Source organism: Polypterus senegalus, chromosome 12, assembly GCF_016835505.1.
Source record: "Polypterus senegalus isolate Bchr_013 chromosome 12, ASM1683550v1, whole genome shotgun sequence".
Classification (NCBI taxonomy): Eukaryota; Metazoa; Chordata; class Cladistia; order Polypteriformes; family Polypteridae; genus Polypterus; species Polypterus senegalus.
Window position 1 is genome coordinate 110321851 of NC_053165.1, and position 25833 is coordinate 110347683.

The 25833-nt window shown below is 40.7% G+C and overlaps 1 protein-coding gene across 3 annotated transcripts in view; it reads left to right on the forward strand.

Moving 5' to 3' along the window:
* Positions 1 to 25833, forward strand: part of cadm4 (cell adhesion molecule 4) — a 734387-nt gene that overhangs the window by 512889 nt on the left and 195665 nt on the right. For all 3 annotated transcript variants that reach the window (XM_039773253.1, XM_039773252.1, XM_039773254.1), the window contains exon 4: positions 13929 to 14063. In XM_039773253.1, coding sequence (XP_039629187.1) covers positions 13929 to 14063 — 135 coding nt within the window. The remainder of the gene's footprint in view (positions 1 to 13928; positions 14064 to 25833) is intronic.

Here is a 25833-nt window from a genome sequence, read left to right on the forward strand (position 1 = left end):
ATACATCCAGACAGCAATCGTGATAAGGCCAAATAATGAACACTGCATAAACAAATGCAATAAAAATTAAAATGAGCCACCATAGACTTTATAAGGGGATTGGACATATCTCAGAGCATGAAGATGAGCCAAACTACTGTATAACTATAAAGGAAATCAAAACTGTTTATGTGTTAAACTATTATGAATATCCCATACACACAGGGGGTAATACTTCCAATTAACCACGCTGTAAGTGTTTGCTGTTACACAAGTAATGTCCCCATTCTGTTGTGTACCATGCCTGCCCACTTTTTCCACAACACTCCTCACCTTGTGCTAGAAAGAGAGGATGGGAGCAGGCGCTGATTACAGAGCGCTGAAACAACCATCACATGGTGACCCACCTGGATTGAGATCTGAGTGCAACGTGTGACACCTCAGCAGCACAATGAACAGTGTGAGTTTTTTTTATAGTGGCTGGGGTGCCAATCCTGCCACCAACTTCCAAGTTTTCCCTGCAAGTTGGTGGATACAGAGTAATGTCATACCCAGGACAGAGCAATTACAGGTTAAGGGCCTTGCTCAGGAGCCCACCGGAGTAAAGTCAATCCAATTACAGGCACACATCCCTAGCCTCAGAGCCACCACTCCTCCGCCTTGTGCCAGACTGGCTTCAATATGGCCTCACCAGTGAGTGACGGCCTCACTGTGGCTGTTAGCCAATTTGTAGTAACATAATTAGTCCCAGATCATCAATCATGTTAAAAGAACTTACAGTCGTGTGGAAAAGTACGTGCACCCCATGGAAACTGTTGATTTTTTCAGCAAACAATACATCTTCATATAAACAGTGTCTACAGATAAAGGTGATATTGCATGAATTAAAACTCAACAAAAGTTTGCCTTCTTAATCATTTATTCAAGAAAAATATCAATAGAGGTAATGATCTACTGTGAAAAAAGTAAGCACACCCTTGTCCTCAAAACCTGATAATGACCCGTTTCGCACAAATTACTTCTTGTAGGTGTTTTGTATCAGAACATCAGCTCGGTGAAGTTTTTAATTCCTCCTCAATGCAAATTTCCTTCATTTCCAAGGTCTTTATGGGTTTTCTGTTGCCTGTACTGGCCATTTCAAATCCCCCTGCAATATCTCAATGAATTTCAAATCAGGGCTTTGACTAGGCCAATCCTTTACCTTCTACCATTTCTTCTCTTTATGCCATTTCTTGGTGGATTTTCTAGTGTTGAAAGGTCCATCTCCAGTTCAACTTCAACTTTCAGACAGATGGCCTCACATCCTCCTCAAGCACACTTTGATATGAAGCAGAATTCAGAGTTGACTCGATGACTACAATCTGGCCAGGCCGAAAGGCCTCAAAGAAGCCCCATACCAAAACATTTCCGCCACCATGCTTCACAATTGGTATGCACTTGTTCTCCTGAAATGTCTTTAGTTTGCGCCCAATGTGTCTACTGTTACTGTAGCCAAACAACTCTTTGATTCTTCTGTCCAGAAGACCTGGTCTGTGCCTAGATGTTCAATGTCACACTGTAGTCTTGTTCTAGTGTTCTTTTTAGACAACAAAGAACTTTTCCTGACACACCTTGCATGCAATGGAAATTTCTGCAATCTCTTACTGATTGTAGATACATGCACTTTGACACCAACTTTACGGGTTCTTGGAGACTTCTTTTAGTATCGAACAGTCAGCTAATAAACTGAATTTGGAGGACAAAATCAGCAGTTACTTGAAATCTACACCACTTGCGATGATTTTCCTTACATTGGAAGGATCTGTAGCAGTCCGGTGCCGCTAAGATTCACACCGTTGATGAGACGGTGAACTGTTTATTGTTATGGTGGAGATTCCAAGGACGCACCCAGCCTTGGCCCGACCAGTACACACTCACAAGCAGAGAGATACAAACCCATTGAATGAAAAAATAATATATTAAATGAAAACCCAATACACAACAACAACAATCAGGCAAACATCCCCTTTCCCCTACGGTGATATAGTTGTAATATAACAATGAACCACAACAATAAACACTCACAACAATGTCCTTATACAGTCCAATATAGCAAAAGCGGATGAAATGGTTTGGTGTGAAGATGACAATCCCAGGAACAGCTTCTGTAGTAAATGAGTGAAACAGTCCATCTGGTAGTCCTGAGTGGCAAGAGATGACATTTTCAGGAGCGCTCCTTTTGAAGATGCATGATGATGAATTCACCACTATACACACAACAGGCAGGCACGAAACAATCCATTCATCCTATTTCAGGGCACAATTGACTTTTCAGTAAACACGTTGGACAGGATACACAAAAACATCGACCCCCTGTTGCTCTACCAGGCCCCGCTTTTCAACTTTCCCACTGGTCTCTTTCATACTCAGCAGCCCCTACTTCCATTTCAGTCATCCCCCTTGGGCTGCTAGGAAATGGAGTTCTTCCCATGGTAGCACTGGTACAGATTGATTTCAAATAATATGGCAATCTTTTAAATCCCTTGTCAGAAGTATAGGCATACACAGCCTTCTTTCTGAGGACCTTGGAGAGCTCCTGAGTTCTCAATAGCAAAGATATAATAACATCAATGGCAAAGAGATCACCAGACTCCTTGGATATGCGAGGTTTAAATAAGACAGGTTGCACAGACGTCATTCCTAAGGAGGTTCTTCTACTCAGTGGCACCTAATCTGGAGCACCTGGTTATAATTTTATGGATATGAAATAGTGATAAATGTAGGGGTGGACTTACGTTTTCCATTATTTTTGTTCATTTAGATTATAACAGTGAACACACCATGTCAAATTTATGTTTCATTTGTTCACTTACATATCACCTTTATCTGTAGACATTGTTCATATGAAGACCTAATGTTTTTCTGTTCAAATGTGTTGAAAAAGCCAACAATTTCCACTTTTTCACATGAATGTACACCCAAGTATAAGGATTATTTACCCCTTAATCCCGTTTGTCACAAAATAAATCATTGTACATATTGTGGACCACCAAGGTGGGCACCACTGCCCCCAACTCTAAACAGATAGATGCAGGAATAAACAAGTACAAGCACACGCTTTTTATTTTTCTTTCCCCCTTGTGGGAAAAGTATTCCCCATCACCCACAAGCACAACACAGTCACAAAAGCACAGCAAAACACAACTCTTCTTTTTCCACTTTCCCTTTTTCTTTCTCTTTTGCTTTTTCCTCTTCCACCCCTCCAGGTAAGCTTCATCTCCCTCCTCCCAACTCTGGCTCCCTGAGTAGTGTCTGCTGGCTTCTTTTATATGGCACCCAGAAGTGTTCCAGGTGCTCGTTGATGCATTTTCGGGTGTAGTGGAAGAGCTGCACTCCAGGGCTCAGCAGCTGGTGTAGCACCCCCTGGTGGCGCCCACGGATTCCAATAGGGCTATCCAACTCCAACTTCCATCTAGCCTTGCAGATGTTCAAAGTACCACTGCAATCCAGGGGGGCTGCCTTCTAAGCGTTCCGAGGGAGGTAATGCTCTGCTTACATCCTCTCCCCTGGTCCTTCCAGCACGGAGGTGTCCTAGCCGGGCAAGGGCCTTGGATATCCACCACAAAATATAAAGTGTCAGGTGCTCAGGAAACATCTTCAGCTCATTTGCTCGCCATTTTTTTTTGCAGGAACCTTTGCATCACATTGGAATATTTACGAAATTCCTCCTAAGAGGGTAGCTAAGATTGATTGAGTTCTGTCTTTTTACGCGTTCACCTTATCCAAGGTGAACAATAGTGACAAAGCTGTTCTTAATGCTTGGATGCATTCAACAAGATGCTGGAAACGTTCCTTAGGGATTCTGGCATACACAGACTTGATCACATCACACGGTTGATGTTTATGCTTCATTTCTTTTTATGGCCCATGCTAGCGTCCTGTGAACTTCTCACTTTTCAGCATGCCACATCATTTTGCCTTGTGTCTTTGAGATTCCCATACTCCTCTAGGCACAATGAAACAGATGGGTCAGTGGAACACAATATGTTTACAGTATGTGTCACCCCTAAGGCTCTGGCCTTGGCATGCACTACCCTAATGGCAAGGTCTTCCCCTCAGTAGAACTGCCACATTTTCTGCCTCTGGCAGTTGTTGCAGATGGAGATGGAACATTTTGATCTGTGAGAAATTTTGAAGCTTTAATTTTTGAATATTTACAGTACCACAGCATATGCCACCATCTAACAGTCCTGCCATACAGCGAGTGAAGCACTTCTGCTATCGGGCTGTCATAGATTTAATGTACTAGCCTTGTCCTCAAAAGCATGCTGGATATTTTGTGGGGTACTACTTCATCAGAAATCATCTCTATCTTAAGATTTCAAGAAGGATGGAAGCTCTCTACAGCCATTCTTTGAAATCAGAAGCCCTGGCATGTCCAGTGCTGTGTTTTAATGTAGTATAATTTACTACAATTGATACCCATCAGAGAAAGAGATAAGGAAGATGAGAGAGGCTGGGTGAAGTAATTTGGGCATGTAATTAGAGTGCCCCCTGGTGTTGTGAAGGACTTCATGATGACCTTTCTTTGCTATACTAACATCATGTTTTTCTAGTCTTCTTCATTCTTTCTTATGGGTTTTGAAACATCCTGAATGTGATGATATTAAGGATGTTTTGATTTAAAGTTTATCTAATTTGCTTAAAATATTTTTTCATTTCCATTTTGGTTATAGTTGTCATAGAACCTCTAACGAAATGACCTGGAAGTGTGGAACCTGTTATGTTATCACTGCGACAAGATAAAAGCTCAGCATTGGGCCATCCGAGATTGGATAACTCCATAAAACATCTTGAGATGTTCTTTGTTTCTGAGTCCCTTGGTAATAAAGTTTTTGGTACTGATTTATCACTTTGTTTTAGAGTTTTGTTTTTTTTCTGCCTGTATTTTGCTCTCCCAGTTTTTAATCCCGAAGTTTGGGATGCAAGAACAGGTAGGCTTGATGCCACGACCTAGCTGAACTGCTAGGATTTTCTTCTGCTATTTTTCAGAATGGCAGAACATAAACCCAGATCACTTAAAATGTGGGACCATGAGATGGAACATCTGTATTACAGAATGGACTCAATAGAGTCATAGCAACAAGCTCAAATGAAAATTATGTCTGAACGTGTATCAGATTTTTATTTAAATATAAGGAAAAATCACTTATTATTTACACTTTTATGATAGTTTTGTGTGGGTTGGCTACTCAGCTTTTCTCATGCGCATATGAAAATGGGATATGCCTGCTGTCACCCTGGTAAAGTTTCAACCTCGATCAGTCAGTCCCTCTGGTTGTTTTATAGGAGCACACATGGCCGCCCCACTCTCTCCTTGCATCAAAGAAGACCAGCAAGCAATGAAACACTTTTTATGAACTGAAGGTGTACCATTGAAAACGTTCTGTGTAATATGGAGGCAATGTTTACAAATGGATTGAGAAATTTAAAAACAGTAGAACATGTGTAAAGCTCAAAGAAGGAGTGAGACGCTCATCCACATCCACTACCAACAACAACATTGAGCAAGTCCTTGCCAGGTTTCTGATGAACTGACTGGAGTTTTTACACAATATGGAGATATAATTTTACCATAGCAGAGTTTTTTTATAAATAGAGTGAGAAGTTCAAAAATAGTAGGATGAATGTTAAGCATGAAGATGGAGTGGGACACTTGTCCATGTACATTATCAATCACAACTTTGAGCAAGTCCATACCATGATCCTAATGAACCAACAAGGATTTTGACTCTTTCAACCCATGAAACTTGGATCACTCCTCACTGGCTCTTCTCCAGTGCAAATGGAAAGTGGAACAACCATGTTTACTCATAGAAAACAACAAGAGAAACTGACTGAGCTAGGACAAAACTTTACCACTGTGACCAAAGACACACCAGATTTCCACATAGAGCCAATACAAGCAAAATGATTACAGAAGTGTGAACAATTGCTATTTATTGATAATTGCCCTCATATATATATTTGATGAAATTGTGGGTTTGACCATAGGAGTTCCTTAAATTAAAAACAGAGAAGGGAACTTTTCCTAAGTAAAAAAACCTAGCAGTCCAATACATAATAAGAATGAAAAAAAAACCAAGAAAACATGACATTGATATAGCAAAAAGGATCACAATGAACTTATTTGTAACACTTGGGTACTTTCCAGAGCAGATGGTCAAGGTGTGTCTCACTGAGTGAAGACTAATGGCGCTTTTCCACTGCATAGTACGGCACGACACGGTTCAGTTCAGCTCACTTTTGGGGGGTTTTTCACTGGGAACAGTACCTGGTACCTGGTCCTTTTTTTAGTACCACCTCAGCCGAGGTTCCAAGCGCGCTGAACAGTTACCAAAACGTGATGTGTAAACTCTGCTGGTCACTGATTGGCCGGAGAAAATCGTCATTACTGCGTCACTGGCTATTCTTTTCTTTAAAGGTACACACACGCGGAAGTTTGTGTCCCGTCTCTCCATCGCTGGACGCAGTTTGTTGCATAAGTGGATGAATGTTTCTTCAGACATTCGAAAGTTCTCCAGCCACTGAGTGTTTGTAAAACCGGGAACAATCACATCCCACCACTCTGAAGCACGGTTAAATGTCCAAACAGATGGTCTGTTGCGGCGACTTTTTTGCAAAATGTGGAAGATCTGTAATATACAGAATCAGCATTTTAATGTTACACTGGCAGTTAAGTTCATTTTATGCTTTGCAACAGTGATAAAAGTTAGCTAGTGATGTGCTTTTTTTAGATGCTTACCCTTGCGCGTCATCGAGCTAAAGTGTTGTCGTTGTCTGCGTGTTGTTGTAAAAGTTCCACGGTGTCACTGCAGTAGAGGCGGCGCAACTATAACGACAGTGAATAATCCCGCCCACTCTAAAGCGGTACTAAACTGCAGTTGAAACGCAAACCGAGCCGAACTGAGCCGAACCAAGGTGAGCTGTACTGAACCGTGCTGTGCCGTACTATGCAGTGGAAAAGCGCCTTAAGGGGCTGACCAAGTGTCTGTTTGTTGTCCTGGGAGCCTCTGGATAATCCCCAGGAATGCCTACAGGGAGCTACTAGAGGACAGGGATGCCTGGTCAGCCCAGCTCAGCATGTTCCTACCACCACCTTCACCACAATATGATGAAGAATGACCTGAAATCCCAGTTTAGCAATCCCACAAGTGGCTCCTCCAACAAACAGATAATGTTGCCTGGATTTCACGTTGACTTGGTGTCAGTGGTTGGATGCCTTTAACTGCAGATATGGATATCTCAGCGCTGGGGTGTGTCAATATTTGCATTATTTTAAAACAGACTCTGAAACTGTAGACCTTAAATTTTCATTAAAAAGCAGTGCAACATACACATACCAGTATTCACAGAAGTGCCACCACCTCTCCTTATCCAACACATTCTGGCATCATTCCCACATCTCTCTTACTTCTTCTTCTTCTCTCTCTCTATATCTCAATTCAATTCAAAATCTTTTATTGGCATGATATATGTAGATTGTGTTGCCAAAGCTTTGTACATTTTCAAAATAAGACAAAACATAAGTGACAAACAGTAAATTAAATGAAATATTTACAAGGGCTACCGGTTTTTCAATGAATAAGTAATCCAATAAAGATATCACAATAAATAAAGGCAACAATAACATTTATAAGAGTGAAAGCTCACCTCGTTTTAGATATATATTTAAACATTTCTTTTTTTTCAAATGCTTTCATATTCTCTTTCTGCTTCCTCCAAATGTCCAGGCAGTATCATTTTCCGCACCTCTCTGCCATTCTCACTATTATTCTGTCACCCTCTCTTATCCCTCCCTACCTCTCTTCATCCCCTCTAATTGACCTCCGCCTTTCCATGCAGACCCCGCTCGAGATTCGGTGGCCTAGTCCTCACTACAAGCCTGTCAACGGGGCTCGGATTGCAGAGGCTGAACAGGACTGAGTTATCTCTCTGACCTTCTTGTTAACGCTGATGAGTTTAGCCACAGCAATGTCTCTCAGAGAAACACCCCACCATTGATGAGTGATGGCCTGTCCAGCGGATATACACAAAGCACAAAATGTGCGCAGTTATAATGAGGCAGTGGTGACAGGAGCTGCCCGCTGAGGTCCTGGCAGATACATGGAGCCAGAGAGGGTTTTCACACTTCTCACGGTCGAACCCCGAGATTTATAACAAAGTGTGGCTGAAGGTGTTAGCGGGAAGTCAATGAAATGAAACTTATGAGTTGATGAAAAAAAAAATTAAATAAGGTCACCCAAGCAATGCGTAAAACATATTTTGTCTTTATTGTGGCTTGTAAAGATGTTTTATGCACAGGCCTCTTGTGGCAATTTTTATTTTACTTTTATTAACTTAAAGAAAATATATGTAGGCTGCATCTAAGAGATAAGATTTAAACTGCTAATGCAGAGCCGGGCTGCCACAGTCTATTAAGCTATCTGCATGCGAGGCAGATATTATATCACAATAATGACCAAGTCGGCTTAATTTTTCCAGACCTCCCAAACCCTTCTGTTTGGATCAATCTTTGAAAGTAAACAAAGAGACACAGGCAATCAGTTCCGTTAATATGCAATTCATTTCAGGGGTATGTACATGGATGAATACTAACAAATACAAGTAATATTTGTCAGGCCTGGCACCATGAAAACAGAAATGATGTTGAAAATCAAACAGATACATTATTGTGACAGGATGCTCTTTACCCCCATCCTGCGCCCAACAGATTCACTCCACGTAGGAGGTCCGAGATTCATTTTTCTTTGGTCTGTGTGCATGTGTGGCTCATAAACACAGACAAAGAGAAACATGTCACAGTTAAAGCATTAGAATGGCTGTTCCCTGCTGCTCTGGACCAAAGTAACTCTGGTGAAGGGGAGCCTGACTCTGCCGAGCCTAACAGCTGGCAGACTTGTGGCTCTCATCAGTTATCTTTGGTTTACTTTTAAGTCTGCTGATTCCTGCCTGGCTTGAAGAAAACTGATCAAAAGTTAAACCCCCTCATTTTCTTTGTTTTTATTGTATTTTTTTTTTTTTAATGGCCCTTTAGCAGTTCAGTGCTGTTGTGTATAGTGCCAGCCTCCTAGTTGAAATAACCCATGACTTCCTGTTGAAATAACTCTGATTCTTTATCTCTATCATCTAAAGCAGGGTACTCAACTCTGGACCTGGAGGTCCACAGTGGCTGAAGGTTTTCATTTCAACCATTTTCATAATTAGAAGCCAGGCTTAGTAGATCATGAAACTTGGTATTTCATTCAATGGCTTGTCAGTGCTTTCATTCAATCTTGATCTCGTTTTTATTATCTATATGTTTTGTGGCTCAAGAACAGATTTGTACTTTGTCATCCTTCCCTTCTCTTTTGATTACTTTAAACCAGGGATGGGCAAAGTCAGTCCTGGAGGGCCGCAGTGGCTGCAGGTTTTTGCTCTAAACCAGTTGCTTAATTAGAAAACAATCCTTGCCAATAATTCAATTTCATGGCTTGTTAGTGCTTTAACTCTGCCATATCAGGCCATTCTCATATCCTTGATTTTTTGTCCCTTTCTAATGATATCATCCAAATGATTTGAAGGCTAAAATGGATGAGTAATTCTCAGTCCTTCACTTTTTTCTCTTCACTTTCTTTCCAAGTATTTAATTAAACCCAGTAGTGCATGATAAATACACACAGTTGTAAATGGAAACAAGCTAAATGGAGAAATGCTGGTCTCTTTTGTCATTTGAATCGTATTGCTAATAAGGAGCAATTAAAAACTGAGAATTCAGCTGTTTAAGACTAAAATAAGCAATCTTAACGAGTCAGACAACTAAAATGAAGCAGAAGTGTCACTTGAGCATTAAATGCTTCTTATTAAGCAACTGGGTTGGAACAAAAACCTGCAGCCACTGTGGGCCTCCAGGAATAACTTTGCCCACCACCCCTGCTTTAAACCATTGTCTTAACACCAGTTTCTTACTTGGGACCCACACTTAATTCCAGTCACTTTCCACTTTCTTTTTTACAGCTTTCCCATTGATGGCGGAGTAATTATTCCAACATCTTTTGGCTTGCTGTGCCATTTAAATATTCACATCACCACCATTATTACCTTTTTGTTCACTTTTTTTGCTCACTCTGTTATCCTTCAACTTCAACATTTACTCTGCAATTCTGTTTTTCACTCTGTGTCCAATACCTTCTATTGTTATTTCTTTCAGATATTTAGTTATTTTATTCCTTGCCCACCAAAAAAAAATCTCCTTCTCAATATTTATTGCAATCCACTGTTTTTCTTTAATTACAGTCATTTCTTTTGACATTTCCATTTCATACATCAGCATCTCTTTATTTAACTTTGGGTCCTCAAAAACGTCTGCCCATTTCGCTTCTATTATTTTCCCAAAGTGCATGGACTGTTTGTTTCCCTCTGCACACTCATCTCTTCAACGGTTTCTCTGTATTTCTAATTTCCTTTTATATTCTGCTGCTCTCGTTGGTATTACTTCTCTTATACAATACTCTGTCAATGTGTGTTCTAATCTTAGATTAAGTATAATCAGGCCATTGTGAAAGTCACTGAAATCACATATCCTGTCCACCCTGATGCTTGGCTCGACAACAGCTCAACCTGTTAAACACACTGAGCTACCATCTTATGGCTCTTTGGAGACGCAGGCAGTTTGAATTAACAAGCAGGTTCTTAATAAACCGGACTGACCACTGAGTGTATGTCGCTGCAAAGATAGAATCTGGCACCGTTTGACCTCGATCCGGAAACAGTGCATTCAGAAAATAAATGGATAGGCGGCCAGGCTGAGAGGCTGTCTTTGTTATCAGGCAGTGCCTGACCCACCATCACCTAAGTTCTTAAATACATCATGAGATTAGAAGGCCATCCTGCAGACTTCAAATTGGCTTTTAACAACACAGGGTAGGCTTAGCATGTCCCCATAAGAAACAGAGAAGACTGACACCATTCAGTCCAGTCCAGCAAAATCACAAGGGTGGCAGCTCATTCCCTATTCTTTTTTTTTTTACCGTGTCCTGTTCGGCTGTGAAGCAATCAGAATTGATGTCTGAATGCTGGCGACTAGCCTTACAGTTTTTCTCTCAGGTGGAGCGTTACAGCTTCTGCTGACGTCACGCCTGATACCAAAACTTTATTAAAAATATTTTCAGATGTTTTTAAGATTCGAACCGGACACGAAGACAAAAGTGAAAGAAAAAGAAGAGAGAGAAGGAAGAGATGGAGGTAAATGGGGAAGGGGGGGTTTTCGTATAGAATAAACAATAAATGAACCAGAGTTCGCTTCTAGACCTGCAGAAAGAGAGGGGGGGAAAAAAACAAACCACAAGACAAAAACATTGTTGCATCAGCTACATGAAGATATATAAAAGTAAAAATGTTTGCTGACAATCATACAGTAATTATTACTAAGGCATTTAGGGCCAACCACAACCTTAGATCATGTGCTGAAGATGTCCAAGTCATACTTATGAAATCACCATGTGAGCACCTGTGTGCGTACGCATGCTTGTATGTGTAAGGTTTCTCTATAGGAGCATCCAATAGTGAGTGTGAAGGGCCACAGACCTGCCCCCAAAAATGTGTGGAAGATGGCGGGAGTTCCAAGCCCAGAGATCCAGAGGTCACCCCAGAGCGTGGAGACCCCAGGGAGGCCGTCACCAGAGAAGCCCAAACCCCCACTCGAGAGGCGCAGAGGATCACCCCGGGGGGCCACAACCAGCAGCCGGCAGAGTCCCGGGAGATATCAACGGCAAGCCCTCAGCCCCGCCCGCAGCCGCTCACCCCCGAGTCGGCTGGGCCCGGAACCCAGCAGCCCGGGACCCAAGGGCGACCCACCCTGCCGAGGATCCAACAGAGCCCAGGGAACGAGATCTCACCAGGCAGCCACCGGGAGCGACCAGACAGATGCTCATTCCCTATTCTGACATACTGTGTTACCATTAGCAGCTCAGTATCCTGTCTATGGAGCAACTGTAATATGTAAAGATGTCATATATTTTGTGTACTGTATGTGAACATTCATTGCTCATCCTATGTTCAAAATATTATAGTTCTATGTACAAACAGGTGTAAGTTTGATTGGCCATTCAGGCTTATGTTTTTAGATAAAAAAAAAAAGCTTTGTTTTATTTCATCCTAATTATTATTAAATTAGGCCATGGATTCATGGTTCAACAGAAAACGGAGATGTTTCCATCTAAAGTACTCTTCTTATTTTCAACTACAACCATGGGCTGCTGTGAAAGGACCTGGGGAGTCATGCTTCCCTTATAGCCCGGAAGTACTAGAAAGTCATGAGGATATACTGTACTTCTGGGCTGATTAGAGAACTTGAGTTCTCCATCTGATGCGGAAGTGCTGGCAAGTCACATAGGAGGAATAACAGAAGCACTTCCGGGTCAAGGAATATTTAAAGGACTGTTGGGAACCCAGCAAGTGAGCCTGAGCCAGGAGAAGGTGGACAACGCTTGCTGGGAGGTGTAGAGAAGAAAGAGAGAGAAAGAGTATTGTGTATTTGTGATTTACTTGCCTGTATATTGTGGCTGTGGTGCTTGAAGGGCACTGTTAAAGAAGAAAAGAATTCAGATATCTTCTTGGGGCTTTAACCTGTGTCCTGAGTGTCTGTCTGCTGGGTTTAAAGAGGCAACAGCGACCCCTTGCATCCATAATACCTTTATTAAAATACATAGCTCACAAAGTGTCAAACTTCCCAATTTATTTTGCAAAGCTCAGGGTTTCACTTCAAATTAATGTGAATCACTTGCTCATCACTAATAATAGACTAAAAGTAACCTGGTCTAAGATGGTCCTTCCAGGTCCGTGGTCCAAGGTGAGATGTCATGTCCATGGAAACAGCTTCTCATACTTGGAGAATAGGTGGTACCGATGCTTCATGATTCTCTTTATTGGTGGACACCAAATGGTGTTCACGGTGGATGGTTCTCAGCTGCTACAATCTAGTTGAGGACTCTTCTTTCTTCCCCTCAAGTGAGAAGTGTTTCATCGTCCTCTGTATTGCAGTCAGGTCTGTCTATAGTTGCCCCCACATAAAACTGATCAACTGGGGATCTTGGAATCTCTGTCTGAGGATCTTAGTAGCATGTTTTACTTAATAACTCATAATAAGACATTATTGACTATTGTGTTGACTTCAGAATTGGTCCAAGCTAAAAACAAAAAAAGAATTTCTTTGCAATTCTCTTGATCAAAAAGACAAGAATATTGCAGCTGTGGGTTTATCTGTTCAATATTGGTTTAAATAAAGTAAAATGATATGAATCCCATGCCCCACCGATCCCCCACTGTCAGATGAGATAGCTTCAAGTGGGCGGCATGGGGCAGGGCTGTTTGGATCATAACATTCTTTAGTAGAAGCAGCCTCCTCCGAGCTTAGACAGGCCCAGACTCCTTCATGGAAGGGATTAAAGAGGAAGCCCCTGGCAGGGCTAATTCACCCACTCATTTTGAAATGTACAGAGTTGGGACTACTTCAGCTGGGCCCCTGAGGTGCTTTCTGTGCTTGGAAAAAAGGGGAAGGGATGCAGAATACAAGACTGCCTGGCCTTTCTCTCTCTTGAAGTGAGGTTTCTTGAACATCCCGCTTGCTGGAAATGGCAGGTTTCTCTTTGCCCTGGCATCTTGTGTGGGAGGATGCTGAGAAAATGGCCTGCAACTACCTCATTCTTAGATGTGTTTATCCAAAAACAAATAATCTAAACCGTGTAGTAAATGGAAAGCATAAATAGAGGAGCTCTGCTCACCTGACATACTCAAGAGTGGATGTTTTATGGTGGTTTTCTGTGCTTTTTGACTTTCTACAGCCCCAGCAAAAGAGGCAATAGGCCTAATCCTGCTGGTGTAAAGTGCTTGCTTCGGATTCCAGTTTTTCATTGTCTTTTCTTTCATTCCAGTTCCTCCAGCAGAGCCAACAGTGGAGGTGAAGGAGCAGGCAGTAGAGGGTGGAGAGGTAGAGCTGACCTGCATCGTCCCCCGAAGTAAACCACCGGCCTCGGTGCGCTGGTACAGAGAGCGGCGAGAGATCGTCGGTAAGTGCTTTGGCTGATCAGTTAAAGCTTTAGCCTCATTGATTGCAAAATGTGAGTAGGATGAGAGACTAGGCACAACAGTAGGAGCTGCTTCTAATCCATCACTTTGATTCCTGCATTGGATGAATGTGTATCTTATTTTAGTTCCCTGGTGGGGGTAAGAGAGCTTTAATAACATTACATTGACTCTCATTGCACAGTAATTTACAAATGATAACTGGATTGAGAGCTTGGAGGATTAATCGATGAAATGAAACAGAATATCACTGTGCACTCAGTTTAATTAATAATCACTTAATATGTTTATATCATAGTAGCACCTTGACAGAACTCCTCATTGTCAGTTGCTCAAACCTTAATAATTTATGTGCACATCATGCAACCCATACATATGCAGGATATCTCTAATGTCCATTTGAGCTTTCACATGGCAGGAAGCAATAAGTACCTGCCTAGAATGGAGCTGCATATGTCGCAGAGTGATAACTTAAGATTCCCTTTTGCAAAGCGTACCTTGTGCTCAGTATGCCAAATACTTCATTTTAGTAGAAGGGATTCCATTAGTGTCCCAGTGTTGGATCAACACTGAAGTCTTACTCTGGTACTGTGGAGTATTTAAAAGAATAGTTGTGTAGAATGCTATCAACCAGGCTATGCATATCCTAAGTAGATGAATCACATCATAAAGGGATGCACAAGCTTTAAACAAAAGTCACGTCACCTTGTACTTCTGACAGCATCACTCAGAACAGCTTTTGTAAGAAAAACAGAAAAGTTTTGTAAGACATGTGGCCCTTAACACCATACATTTATTGAATATTCAACAAGTGACAATGCTACTACTGCTACTACTCCTACTTCTCCTCTTAAAAGAAGTACTAAACATTCATATGGCTATTTTATTAGACTAAAATAAAAGGAAACACCCCAACAATTAGTCTTTTTGAATTAGTATTTGAGCAGATTGTATCAAGCACCAAGATGGAAGGAGCAAAGTTCACACTGCATAATAGTTTAGCTCTATAATGGGCCTATATTATAATTAGGAGTTCCAAAGCACACAAATCCCAAAAGCATTTCCATAAATGCCTACTATTGGGGAAAACCCAGTCAAAAACCCAGGCTGGACACAAAAAAGATGCCAGTTAAATAAAAGGTTACTATCATAAAAATGCTCTTCAATAATAATGGTGCTCCATGGAGTACAAAGTCAAAAGGATTTGTCCAAAATAATAAGGCAATTCATGGCAACCCGAGTCCCAATACAGTAAGCCAAAAACAAAGCATAATGTCAAAAACCAAGTGAAATCACATTAGAAGCACAATGCACAAGAACTCACCACTTTGTAGCACATTTAGGATGAACCTCCAGGAAAGTTGGAAGACCACTTGAATTTATAAGGAGGAGAACATTCCTGGTGGTGATTGACAGGTGGAAACACCTGTTTGGGAGTCACCCACAAAACACATGGAACACAGCACAGGCATAGAAAACAAAGTATACAATAAACAAAAGTAGCAATAACATACCTCAACAACTCAAAATTGAACAAAAGGGACATAAAACACCCTGGCTGAGATATAACAGTCTACGTATCGAATAATAAAAATGTTGTGAACTGGACCAGACATAGCAAAAATGGATGCTACAAAAGGCAAGCTAACTCTGAAGAGGCTCACTCCAATCCAGCTTACCCTAACTGCTTACTGCAATCTTTGGTTTAGCATTCCTCAAAAATAGGAAGCTGGCTTAATTAAAAGATGGAAATATTCCAAAATAAATAGAAATGCCCTACAAGATAGAGGATGACAGTACATGTCTGGCATCTGGACAAAAGAGCAGTGCAGAATCTTTATATTTAAAAAATGTAGTTATTAAAGTAGAAAAATATATAAGAATATATACAAGAATGCAAGACCAAGAAGGGCAATCTTAAGCAAACATCTCCCAAAATGCAATCCAAGAGCAGAATACAAAATCAGAGTAGAATCATCAGGAACAAAAGTAGATCTAAAGAAAAAACATTACTTACCCTAAGATTCCATACAACTTTAATACTCAATTGCTGGGTCTCACTTCTGACTGGAAGTAAATAGCCAGAAGGAGGTTCCAGCAGCCATGACACAAGGGTGGCCCTGCCTCCTTGGGTTCCATCCATAAAACACAATGATTGGAGGCATATTTAAGGCGAACAAAAGAACAGTGATAAGTGAAACTATCTAATTAAGGCATGTATACAACTAAAGATTTAAAATTAAAGAAAACACCATCAGGAAGAAAATATGCCTCGTGGTTATTTGAGCAGAAGGTCAATTTACTCGTGTATTTCACAGTCGAGGTACACCAGTGGTGAATATGAATATAAATGTGACAACGGGAGGTGGGTGTTCAATTCAAGTACTTTCCTTTTTTTTTCCCCAAAGTGGTTTATTTAACAATGTTTTTGTAAAAATGCATGTGTTTGGGACATTGGGAACCTACATCTCGATGACTTGACATGAGTAACATGTGATTTATTTTCATGAAGATTTTTGATACTGTTTGTTGTTTTTCACCGCTGGTCTCCATAGATGGCTAACTTTGTTATTTCCATTTTGCATTTAAACAAGAAATTATTTTTTTCCTCTGTCACCACTTCAAACTACACAAAGTAAGTAACATATTAAAAAAAAATATCACATTTGGTGGAGAATTCCTTTAAGTCTTATAAACACCCCAAGTCCTAGACTGTAGACAGACAGTAAAGAGCTCCAATAAAGTGATGTTCATTTAAGCAGAATTCCCCACACAGGACACAATCCTGCATCACACAGACTTCTCTCCACAATAAATTCTCTTTCTCTTCCTGAGGCTGGGTGGCTTCTTTTATACCAGACTGACAGGTCAAAAATATCTCAGCCAAGCTTTAGTCGTCCGTCATGCTGGCTTTGTTGGAGACAGGGCTGCTCACCAAGACTATATTTCCCAAGGTACCCTGCGGGGGTATGAATAGGAGCTCCACCCAAGGGAAGCTGCCACCCAGCGTATTGGGAGATTAAAAAGCCCAAAGAGACAGTGCTTCCCTGTCCCTCCATTTCTTCCCAGCCAGGAAAGATACTGCAGACAAATCTGGCCAGGATGTCTGTCCATCCATTTGGGGCTTCCCTTCCGAGTAAGGAAACTTCCTCCCTACTGGCTGAGACGCCAGTCCATCCAAATTGACATTTACAGTCTGTAACAGTTGGAACAGTAAAAGTCAATGTTTGATGCCGAGGTGTAGGAGGAGTACTGATCCTTTATAGTGACAAAAAACACTAAGCTGTGCATGAAGAAAACATTTATACAAAACAAATGCAAAATATTTTTGAGGTGCTTTTATTTTAAATTTCAGTTTGGACATTTCTCTTAATGCAGCATTAATGTTACATGTAGAGGTTTCGACTACATGGGTGAAATGAGAGACAGCTTTTGAGAAAGATGTGTGATTTGATCATTTTGAAAATAGGTTTATGATATCTGAATCCTTAAATGAAGGTCTCATGCTGGAAAAGACTTGATGAGCTGTGTAGCACTTATTAGTCTTAACAAGTTCTCAATAACCACATTTGTGTCAAAGCAGACAATATTATGTTGTAGTAGTTGAATTAGAGACCAAATTCTGCTTTTAATACTATTAAATTGAGCATTGCGCTTCAAGAAATTTTAAATAAGCATAACTAAACATGAATCATTTTTCATAGTTAAGATGTGAGTAGTGCGTGAATTACAGAGTACAATATGCCGTGTTTTAACTAAGATGGTAAGGAGACCAAAATAACTGAATGAGGTGGATTTTTTCACAGTTTTTCTAATACTGTGCATTTTTAACCTCCAACGCATACAGAATTTCTGCATTTCACCAATTGCAGATGCTGTCAATACTGCAATATACAGTATACCTAAAAATACACTTAATGAGAAGCAATTTCCACAAACCTCAGAAATTTCAAGCGATCAGAACACTTTTCTAAGTGATAAGTCAAAAGCACAAGCTGTAGGCATGGTGGTCTTAAGTCTAGCATACTGCAGCATGAAGCACAAGTTAATGGGTTCAGATAGATAGATAGATAGATAGATAGACAGACAGACAGACAGACAGACAGACAGACAGACAGACAGACAGACAGACAGACAGACAGACAGACAGATAGATAGATAGATAGATAGATAGATAGATAGATAGATACTTTATTAATCCCAAGGGGAAATTCACATAATCCAGCAGCAGTATACTGATACAAAAAAACAATATTAAATTAAACAGTAATAAAAATGAAAAAAAATTAAAATAAAATTAATGTTAGCATTTACTCCCCCCAGTGGAATTGAAGAGTCGCATAGTTTGGGGGAGGAACGATCTCCTCAGTCTGTCATTGGAGCAGGACAGTGACAAAAGTCTGTCACTGAAGCTACTCCTCTGCCTGGAGATGACACTGTTAAGTGGATGCAGTGGATTCTTCATGATTGACAGGAGTTTGCTTAGTGCCCGTCGCTCTGCCACAGATGTTAAACTGTCCAACTTTAATCCTACAATGGAGCCTGCCTTCTTAACAATTTTTTACAGGCGTGAGGCATCTTTCATCTTTATGCTGCCACCCCAGCACACCACCGCGTAGAAGAGGGCACTCGCCACAATCGTCTGGTAGAACATCTGCAGCATCTTACTGCAGATGTTGAAGGATGCCAACCTTCTCAGAAAGTATAGTCTGCTCTGACCTTTCTTACATAGAGCATCAGTATTGGCAGTCCAGTCCAATTTGTCATCCAGCTGCACTCCCAGATATTTAAAGGTCTGCACCCTCTGCACACATTCACCTCTGATGATCACAGGGTCCATGAGGGGCCTGGGCCTCCTAAAATCCACCACCAGCTCCTTGGTCTTGCTGGTGTTAAGGTGTAAGTGGTTTGAGTCGCACCATTTAACAAAGTCTTTGATTAACTTTCTGTACTCCTCCTCCTGCCCACTCCTGATGCAGCCCACAATAGCAGTGTCATCAGTGAACTTTTGCACGTGGCAGGACTCCGAGTCATATTGGAAGTCTGATTTATATAGATTGAACAGGACCGGAGAAAGTACAGTCCCTCTGCGGCGCCCTGTATTGCTGCACACAATGTCAGACCTGCAGTTCCCAAGACGCACATATTGAGGTCTGTCTGTAAGATAGTCCACAATCCATGCCACAAGGTGTGAATCTACTCCCATCTCAGTCAGCTTGTCTCTAAGGAGCAGAGGTTGGATGGTGTTGAAGGTGCTAGAGAAGTCCAAAAACATAATTCTTACAGCACAACTGCCTCTGTCCAGGTGGGCGAGGGATCGTGTAGCATATAGATGATGGCATCCTCCGCTCCCACCTTCTCCTGGTATGCGAACTGCATTCAGTGTCCGTCGCTGAGCATCACTCATCGGAGCTCAGTAATACAGTGGTTCTCAACCTGTGGGCGCGAAGGGGGGCGCGAAGATGTGAAAAAAAGAAAACAAAAATCTGTTGAAACCAAAACAAATTAACTTAAACTACATTCTGATACTAGAAAAATAAATATAGAGTTAGATAAATGTCAATAAAAGTTAAGTAGGTATAATAAAGTATGCATCTACATTTCAAAAAAATGTTAGGGGGGGCGCGATTAAAACTGTTATGAAAACTCAGGTCGCAAATACTTAAAGGTTGAGAAACGCTGCTGTAATGAGTCTTCAGTTTGTGATAGCAGAGAAAAAAAACACTCTATAAAAGAAAGCTTATTTCTGTTTTATTAAAAGCCATTAAAAGCATTTTGATTGCTCCATTTAGTTTTTTCCTTAATTGAAAAAGATTATTCTGGAGGACATGGACTTACACGACACTCCATCAAAGGCTATGTTGGTTGCCTGTTAAAATGCTTAGGATCAGATTTATAAAACTTGCGTACACATTTAAGAATTCCGAAATGTGAGTAAACAACTTTCCACACAAATGTTGGGAGAGCTTTCATAATATTTATGAGAACTCTGATTGTTGGCAGGATTGGAACTCCAGCCTCCGTAAAAAAAAAACCTTACACTGTTTCACTGCACGGCCGCATTCAGTCCCAGTCCCTGTGGTCCATTGTGTGCCGGGTGCGGTAAAGTGCTGTATCAGTACATGCTGTCAACCTCCTCATCCTCCTCCTCTAACCCATGCATACACAACATTTTGTAGAAACTGGAAAATAGCAACACCCTTGATCAAGCAGGGAAATGCAGGCAAACCAGCTAAATGGTGACTCACACGTATTATGAATCACCAGTAACTGCGTACTACACGATAACGTGCAGTGAATACACTTCACTTGAGCATTCCTATTTTTTATGCTCTTTCTCTGTATGTTTAGCATTCGTTTGCTCAGATGTTGATGCGCTTGCTGCTTTCTAAGCAGCTCTTCTTTTCTCCACGCTAGCGGCCCACTGCTTTTCTTCTTTTGTCGGCATCTTTTCGCGTTAAAACTGATTAAGTTTGTTTTTGTGTTGCAATTACTTAGTACGTTTTCTTTAATTGTTCACTTAAGCTAGCACTTAAGTCTTCAATCTGCCTCAAGAATGATTAGCGAAGGTGATAGGGAATGAGAATGGCAACCATACACTTGCGCCACACGGCTGCCCTGCTGTGCGCTGCTGAGAGTTGATTCTATAATAAAATAAAATAAAAATAAAAAGAGTAATAAAAATCATCACCCGAAAGTGGATAGTAGACGTCACGTAGTATACGTGTACCAAGTCAATAGGTGAAACGGTTTGCGAGCTACAGGTGATTTAAAATCCTGGACAGACAAATGAACAGCCACGGTAGCGTATTATATAGGAAGATATTACTGAACCATTATTATAATGTGCATTGATGTTTCAGCTATATTACACCTCAGATGTGCCGAATATGATGTACAGACTCTTACTTCAGCTCCCTTTTTAAGAGGGCCAATTCTTCGCATTTGCATTGAAGAACTTTTTTGTCAAATCGTCAGTTTATATCAGCTAACTGTTGTCTTCCTCTCACAGAATTGCCTGACAGGTCAGAAATATTCAGCCAAGCTTAACCTGTCATGTTGGCTTTGCTGGAAGCCATTAGCCAACCGACGAGGCACTACATCCAGTTTCCTTATGGTGTGGGGGCACATACATAAGACATGTTATTGCCAACATACAAAGTGAATTTGCAGCAGCGTTGGGTTTTGATAAAATATTCAGTGCAATTTACTGCACTCATATTGCAGTGAAGCGAAAATGAAGCTGCTTTTGTTAACCAGTTACATTCCAAGATATTCCAAGATGAGACTGACAAACTTGGTGGTTTGGTGGCCTTACTTTGGAACAAAGTGGCTTTGAGAGGCCTGATTGTATGGTACATGGCAACTGTGTCTGCATTGACACAAACGTTGTTTTTTTATTATGGGATTCATATGTACCCAATGTTTTTGGGTACCCACTCAGACCCTCACACCTGACTCCTTTCCCCAACCTCCAGAATGCAGAGGAGAGATGCTACAATGCCACGCATGATGTTGCACAGTCAGTTATGGAGCACAGCGTAGGACTCGATGCATCAGGTGAGAGGCTGCTTTGCTGCATTGTGGCCACATACAGGGCCATCTTAACGGATGGGCACGCTTGGCAGTTGCCTGGGGGCCCCACGAGCATTGGGGCCCCATGCTAATCTGTGTATGTTGTGACTTGCTGAGTGGTTGTGTAGGTAGAGAACTCAGTGAACTGCTTTACCCGGGAGCCTATAATGCTGTTAAGATGGCCCTGGCTACATATTTATGTGGTTGATCAGCCTGTGCCATATGAGGTTGTTTCAGGGTGGCAACCAGGCAGGTTCACATACATACATTTACAAGATGATCGTGATATATAAAGGTAGAAATGTATGTACATCAGGTTTTATAAATTGGATTTTGTTTGGCATGTTTTTTGAAGTACACATATTTTTACTCTCAAAACCATGCAAAGATGTAGAAATTAGACACCAGCTCCTTAAGTCCACAGTGGCTGCTGGTTTTCTTTCACATTAATCTGATTATTAGAAAGAAAACTATGGCTTTACTTGAGTCATTTTCTGATCAATTATTGTATTTTTTTCTCTGAAACTTCTCATCAATTGTAGCCATTACTTATTATATTACTGAAATGTCTGCTCCGTGTTTTGTTTTTTTCTGTTACTGGATAGTGGAGCAGCCAAGTATTTCGAATATGAACAAGACCTAGTCATTTAAAACCGTGGTTAGACTGGAGCTGAGCAGAGTTTAAAAATCTGTGATCGCATAACTTTATTTACTGTATGCCAGACTCTAACCTGTTAAGATCATTTTGAGTGCTGACAAACAGCACATGACCAGTACAGCCTTCCAAAGACATGCAGGTTAGATGAACTGGCCCTATTTGGTGGTCTGTGTGTTCACCCTGTGATGGACTTCCAATGTGTCCATGATTTGCTCCTGCCTTGAGCCCTATGCTAACTGGATTAGGCTCCAATCTCATGGTGACCCTGATCACGAGAAAGTGGGTTTAGAAGATAGATGGACTGATGGACCTTTAATTAACAGTTTTTTACCCTCAGGTCATAAGGCTACACAACAGCCAGTTATTAACATCACAATGAATGTGCAAGTTTATACTGTATGTTTTATAGGAAAAAAAAGTTAAACATTATTTCCTGACTGAAAATAAAGAAGGCAAAAGATACAATGTTTTGGCTGTATAGCCTTCATCAGGTGTGCAACTGAAAAAAGAAAGCAGCTAACATAAATAAGAAGGAAAGGAGAGAGCAAAGTTAGTGAAGATGAAAGGAGAAAACGTGAGAACAGGTGAGAAAAAGGGAGTGATTAAAAAATGACTTGTTTTATATATCATCTGATGTTGTGTGTAGCGTTGGGTGTTCATTGTCTGCTGTCTATTTATTACCTGACCTGTCCTGCTGATGTCACTGGTCTGTACATGACAATACACTTCAACTTTAAAAAAACTAAAACTTGAAAGAATTACATTTGCACTTGCAAGCTTAAGGTGATGTCTGATTTCCAGACTGGCTGCAAAAATCTAAAGCCATGCTGGTATTGATGAGTGTACACCCGTCTTGTGCTGAACAATATAAACGGTGCTGCCCAGTCATTCCATTATGGAGCAAACATTGATCCAAAAATTCCAGAATCTAAGAAATCTTTTTTTCAGCATGCTTCTTGGAGGCTTTTGACATATTAACTGCAACATTCAAGCTCTGCCTGTCTGCCGAGGTCACCAAGATGAATTCAGCTTCATCTCCTGGTCATTTATCAAGTCGACTTCTATCTGCCCCCCAGTTTTACACATCATATTCACTCTACTGGAGTTGTCAGTCACAGACATATTAAAATCAAACAAAGAAACCTGCTTCCCAGTTTCCCACTCTGATTTATTTTATTATTTTATGCCATTTTGACTGGTCCTATTTATTTCTGTTCTATTCATTCTTAGCGTGATATTTCATTCTATGTTGAAAATGGCTTAACTCTTTTGACATATATTTTAGAGCAGCACTTTATAGTTTGCACATCGAGCTCTGCATTTGTTACTTTACAGTACTTGATCTAATCCAAGCCAATGCACCATTGAGCCCATTAAATACAAAAACGCCCCGTTAAAAATGAGCCATCATGTTTGTCGACTGCTCCGTTATTCTGTATTCAGGATTACTTCTTGCTTGTCAATGTAATTCATCATCTTTTCTTCTTATCCTTTCTCTCCTTTAAAAAATCCAACTTCACAGTGATCAAATTGGTGATACGTCACTTTGCTGTACTTTATGTACGTTTAATAAAGTTCAATGTTCAGTGATCAATAAACACAATACTTGAAATTGATTATAAATTCTCAACACATATACACCCTTATCCTGGGGGATTATCAATAGGTGGGCTTATATGGACCACACTTTTATTACCATAAACTATTTTGACCAGCAGTAAAATGGCCACCAGGTAGTCACGGTCTAAAATGTTTGGAATTTTCACAACATATTAGGCTATATTTAGGATTTTCTGTTGTTTTTTTTCACATCTTCTGTGATGTGCTTGACGCTCATCAGATGTTGCTGCTCTTCTTTTGCTTTCTGCCATTATGGTGGTTATCCTTTGGTTTCTCAAGCACTTTGCTCTAAACACATGACCACATTTCACTTTGCCATCCTTCATGGCCAGGTGTTTACACACATAAGAACTAACATTTGAGTATAAGTTCTGAATACTTATTTGAGAATCTTCTCAATTGTCAGCAATCATTTCTCTGTATTTGTTTTCTTGTTGTTCAGCAGGTGTCACTACTCTTCTTCTTCATCTATTTCCCATTATGGAGTTCTCATATAATTGTCCTCTACAAGTTGCTTGCTCCTCTACTTTTTCTTTTAACTATGTCACTTGATTGTCCAAGTACTTAGCCGTAATAAACCCATAGATAGATAGATAGAACGAATGAACGAACGAACGAACAAACTTTATTTGTCTCCAAGGGGAGATTTGGCTTTTTACAGAAACTCTTTAACTAGTACAGGGCTTGTGTATAAAGGCTGCTGCTTTCATAGTTCCCAGAACTCGATGTTAAAATAAATGAGAGAGATTCAACCAGAACAGTTGGGATACCAGCCTGTTAATTCCATTTAATAGTGGAATTTAAAGAATAAAATTAAATTGCACACAGGCGTGTTAAAGTAACACTGTCTGTCCTGAATAAAAATCTCAAAGAGAGAAAAAATGCTTCTGAGTGTGAACTCTGTCCCTGAGTGAATGTCCACTTCTGGCTTACAAGGTTTTGTAGCATCTGCCCGGAAGGAGCGAACTTTCCTGGGTTGGAGAGACATTGAGGTCCTTTGTCTTCTGGCTGGAGTTCCTCTGAACTCTGGGAGTAAATGGAGATGGCGTTAGAAACTGTGCCTTTCTCAACTTGGGGTGGAATTGTTCACCTGGGAGGAGTCCTGAAGATGCTCCCAAAATGCATGGGCCTGGCTGTTTTTATATATACTGTGTCATAGGAATGAACCAGACACATCAAAAGAGGTTTGGGGCAGCCACCCGTATATTATGCCCTGGCTGCAAATGGATAATTTTTTGTGAGTTGTTCACAGGTCAAAGTCCAAAACAGAACTGATTTAAGGCTGTTAAAGATGGTGGCTTTAAAGGCTGAGACAGGAAGTGAAGTGACGTCATTAGGAACCTGGAGTAACGTCATGTGGACTGGATGTGACATCATCATGTGCACTGGAAGTGACACCATCGTGACAGTAAGCGACATCATTGTATGCGCTGGAACCGGAGGTGACATCATTATTGGCAGCAGAACCTTGCGGGATTTTCCCATGGGTGGTCTGCAAAAGGTTGAGAGAGAAAGCCAGTCCACCTCACCACCACCTGTCTGGTGTGGAACTACCATTATTCAGGCCCTTTAGCTGCCTCCCAATTGCACATGTGTGACAACTGTTTCAACTTATAAAATGAAAGATAGAAAAAAAAAAATAGCCACCACTTAGTGTCTGAATGGCTCAAAGTGTACAGTTAAACCATTTTTGACAATATTTGCGGTAAAATGTGAAGCAAAATCTGCCAAAATAAAAACCAATCCATTCATTGAGAGCTACAATCATTTTAAAATTTCTGCCTTCAAAGAGAAATCCAAAGATCATAAAAAGTGACTAACAGAAGCAGAAGAGTCAATCAAATGAATATAAATGAGCACAAATAAGCTATTGTGAAGGCCTTCAGTGCATTTTATTGTAA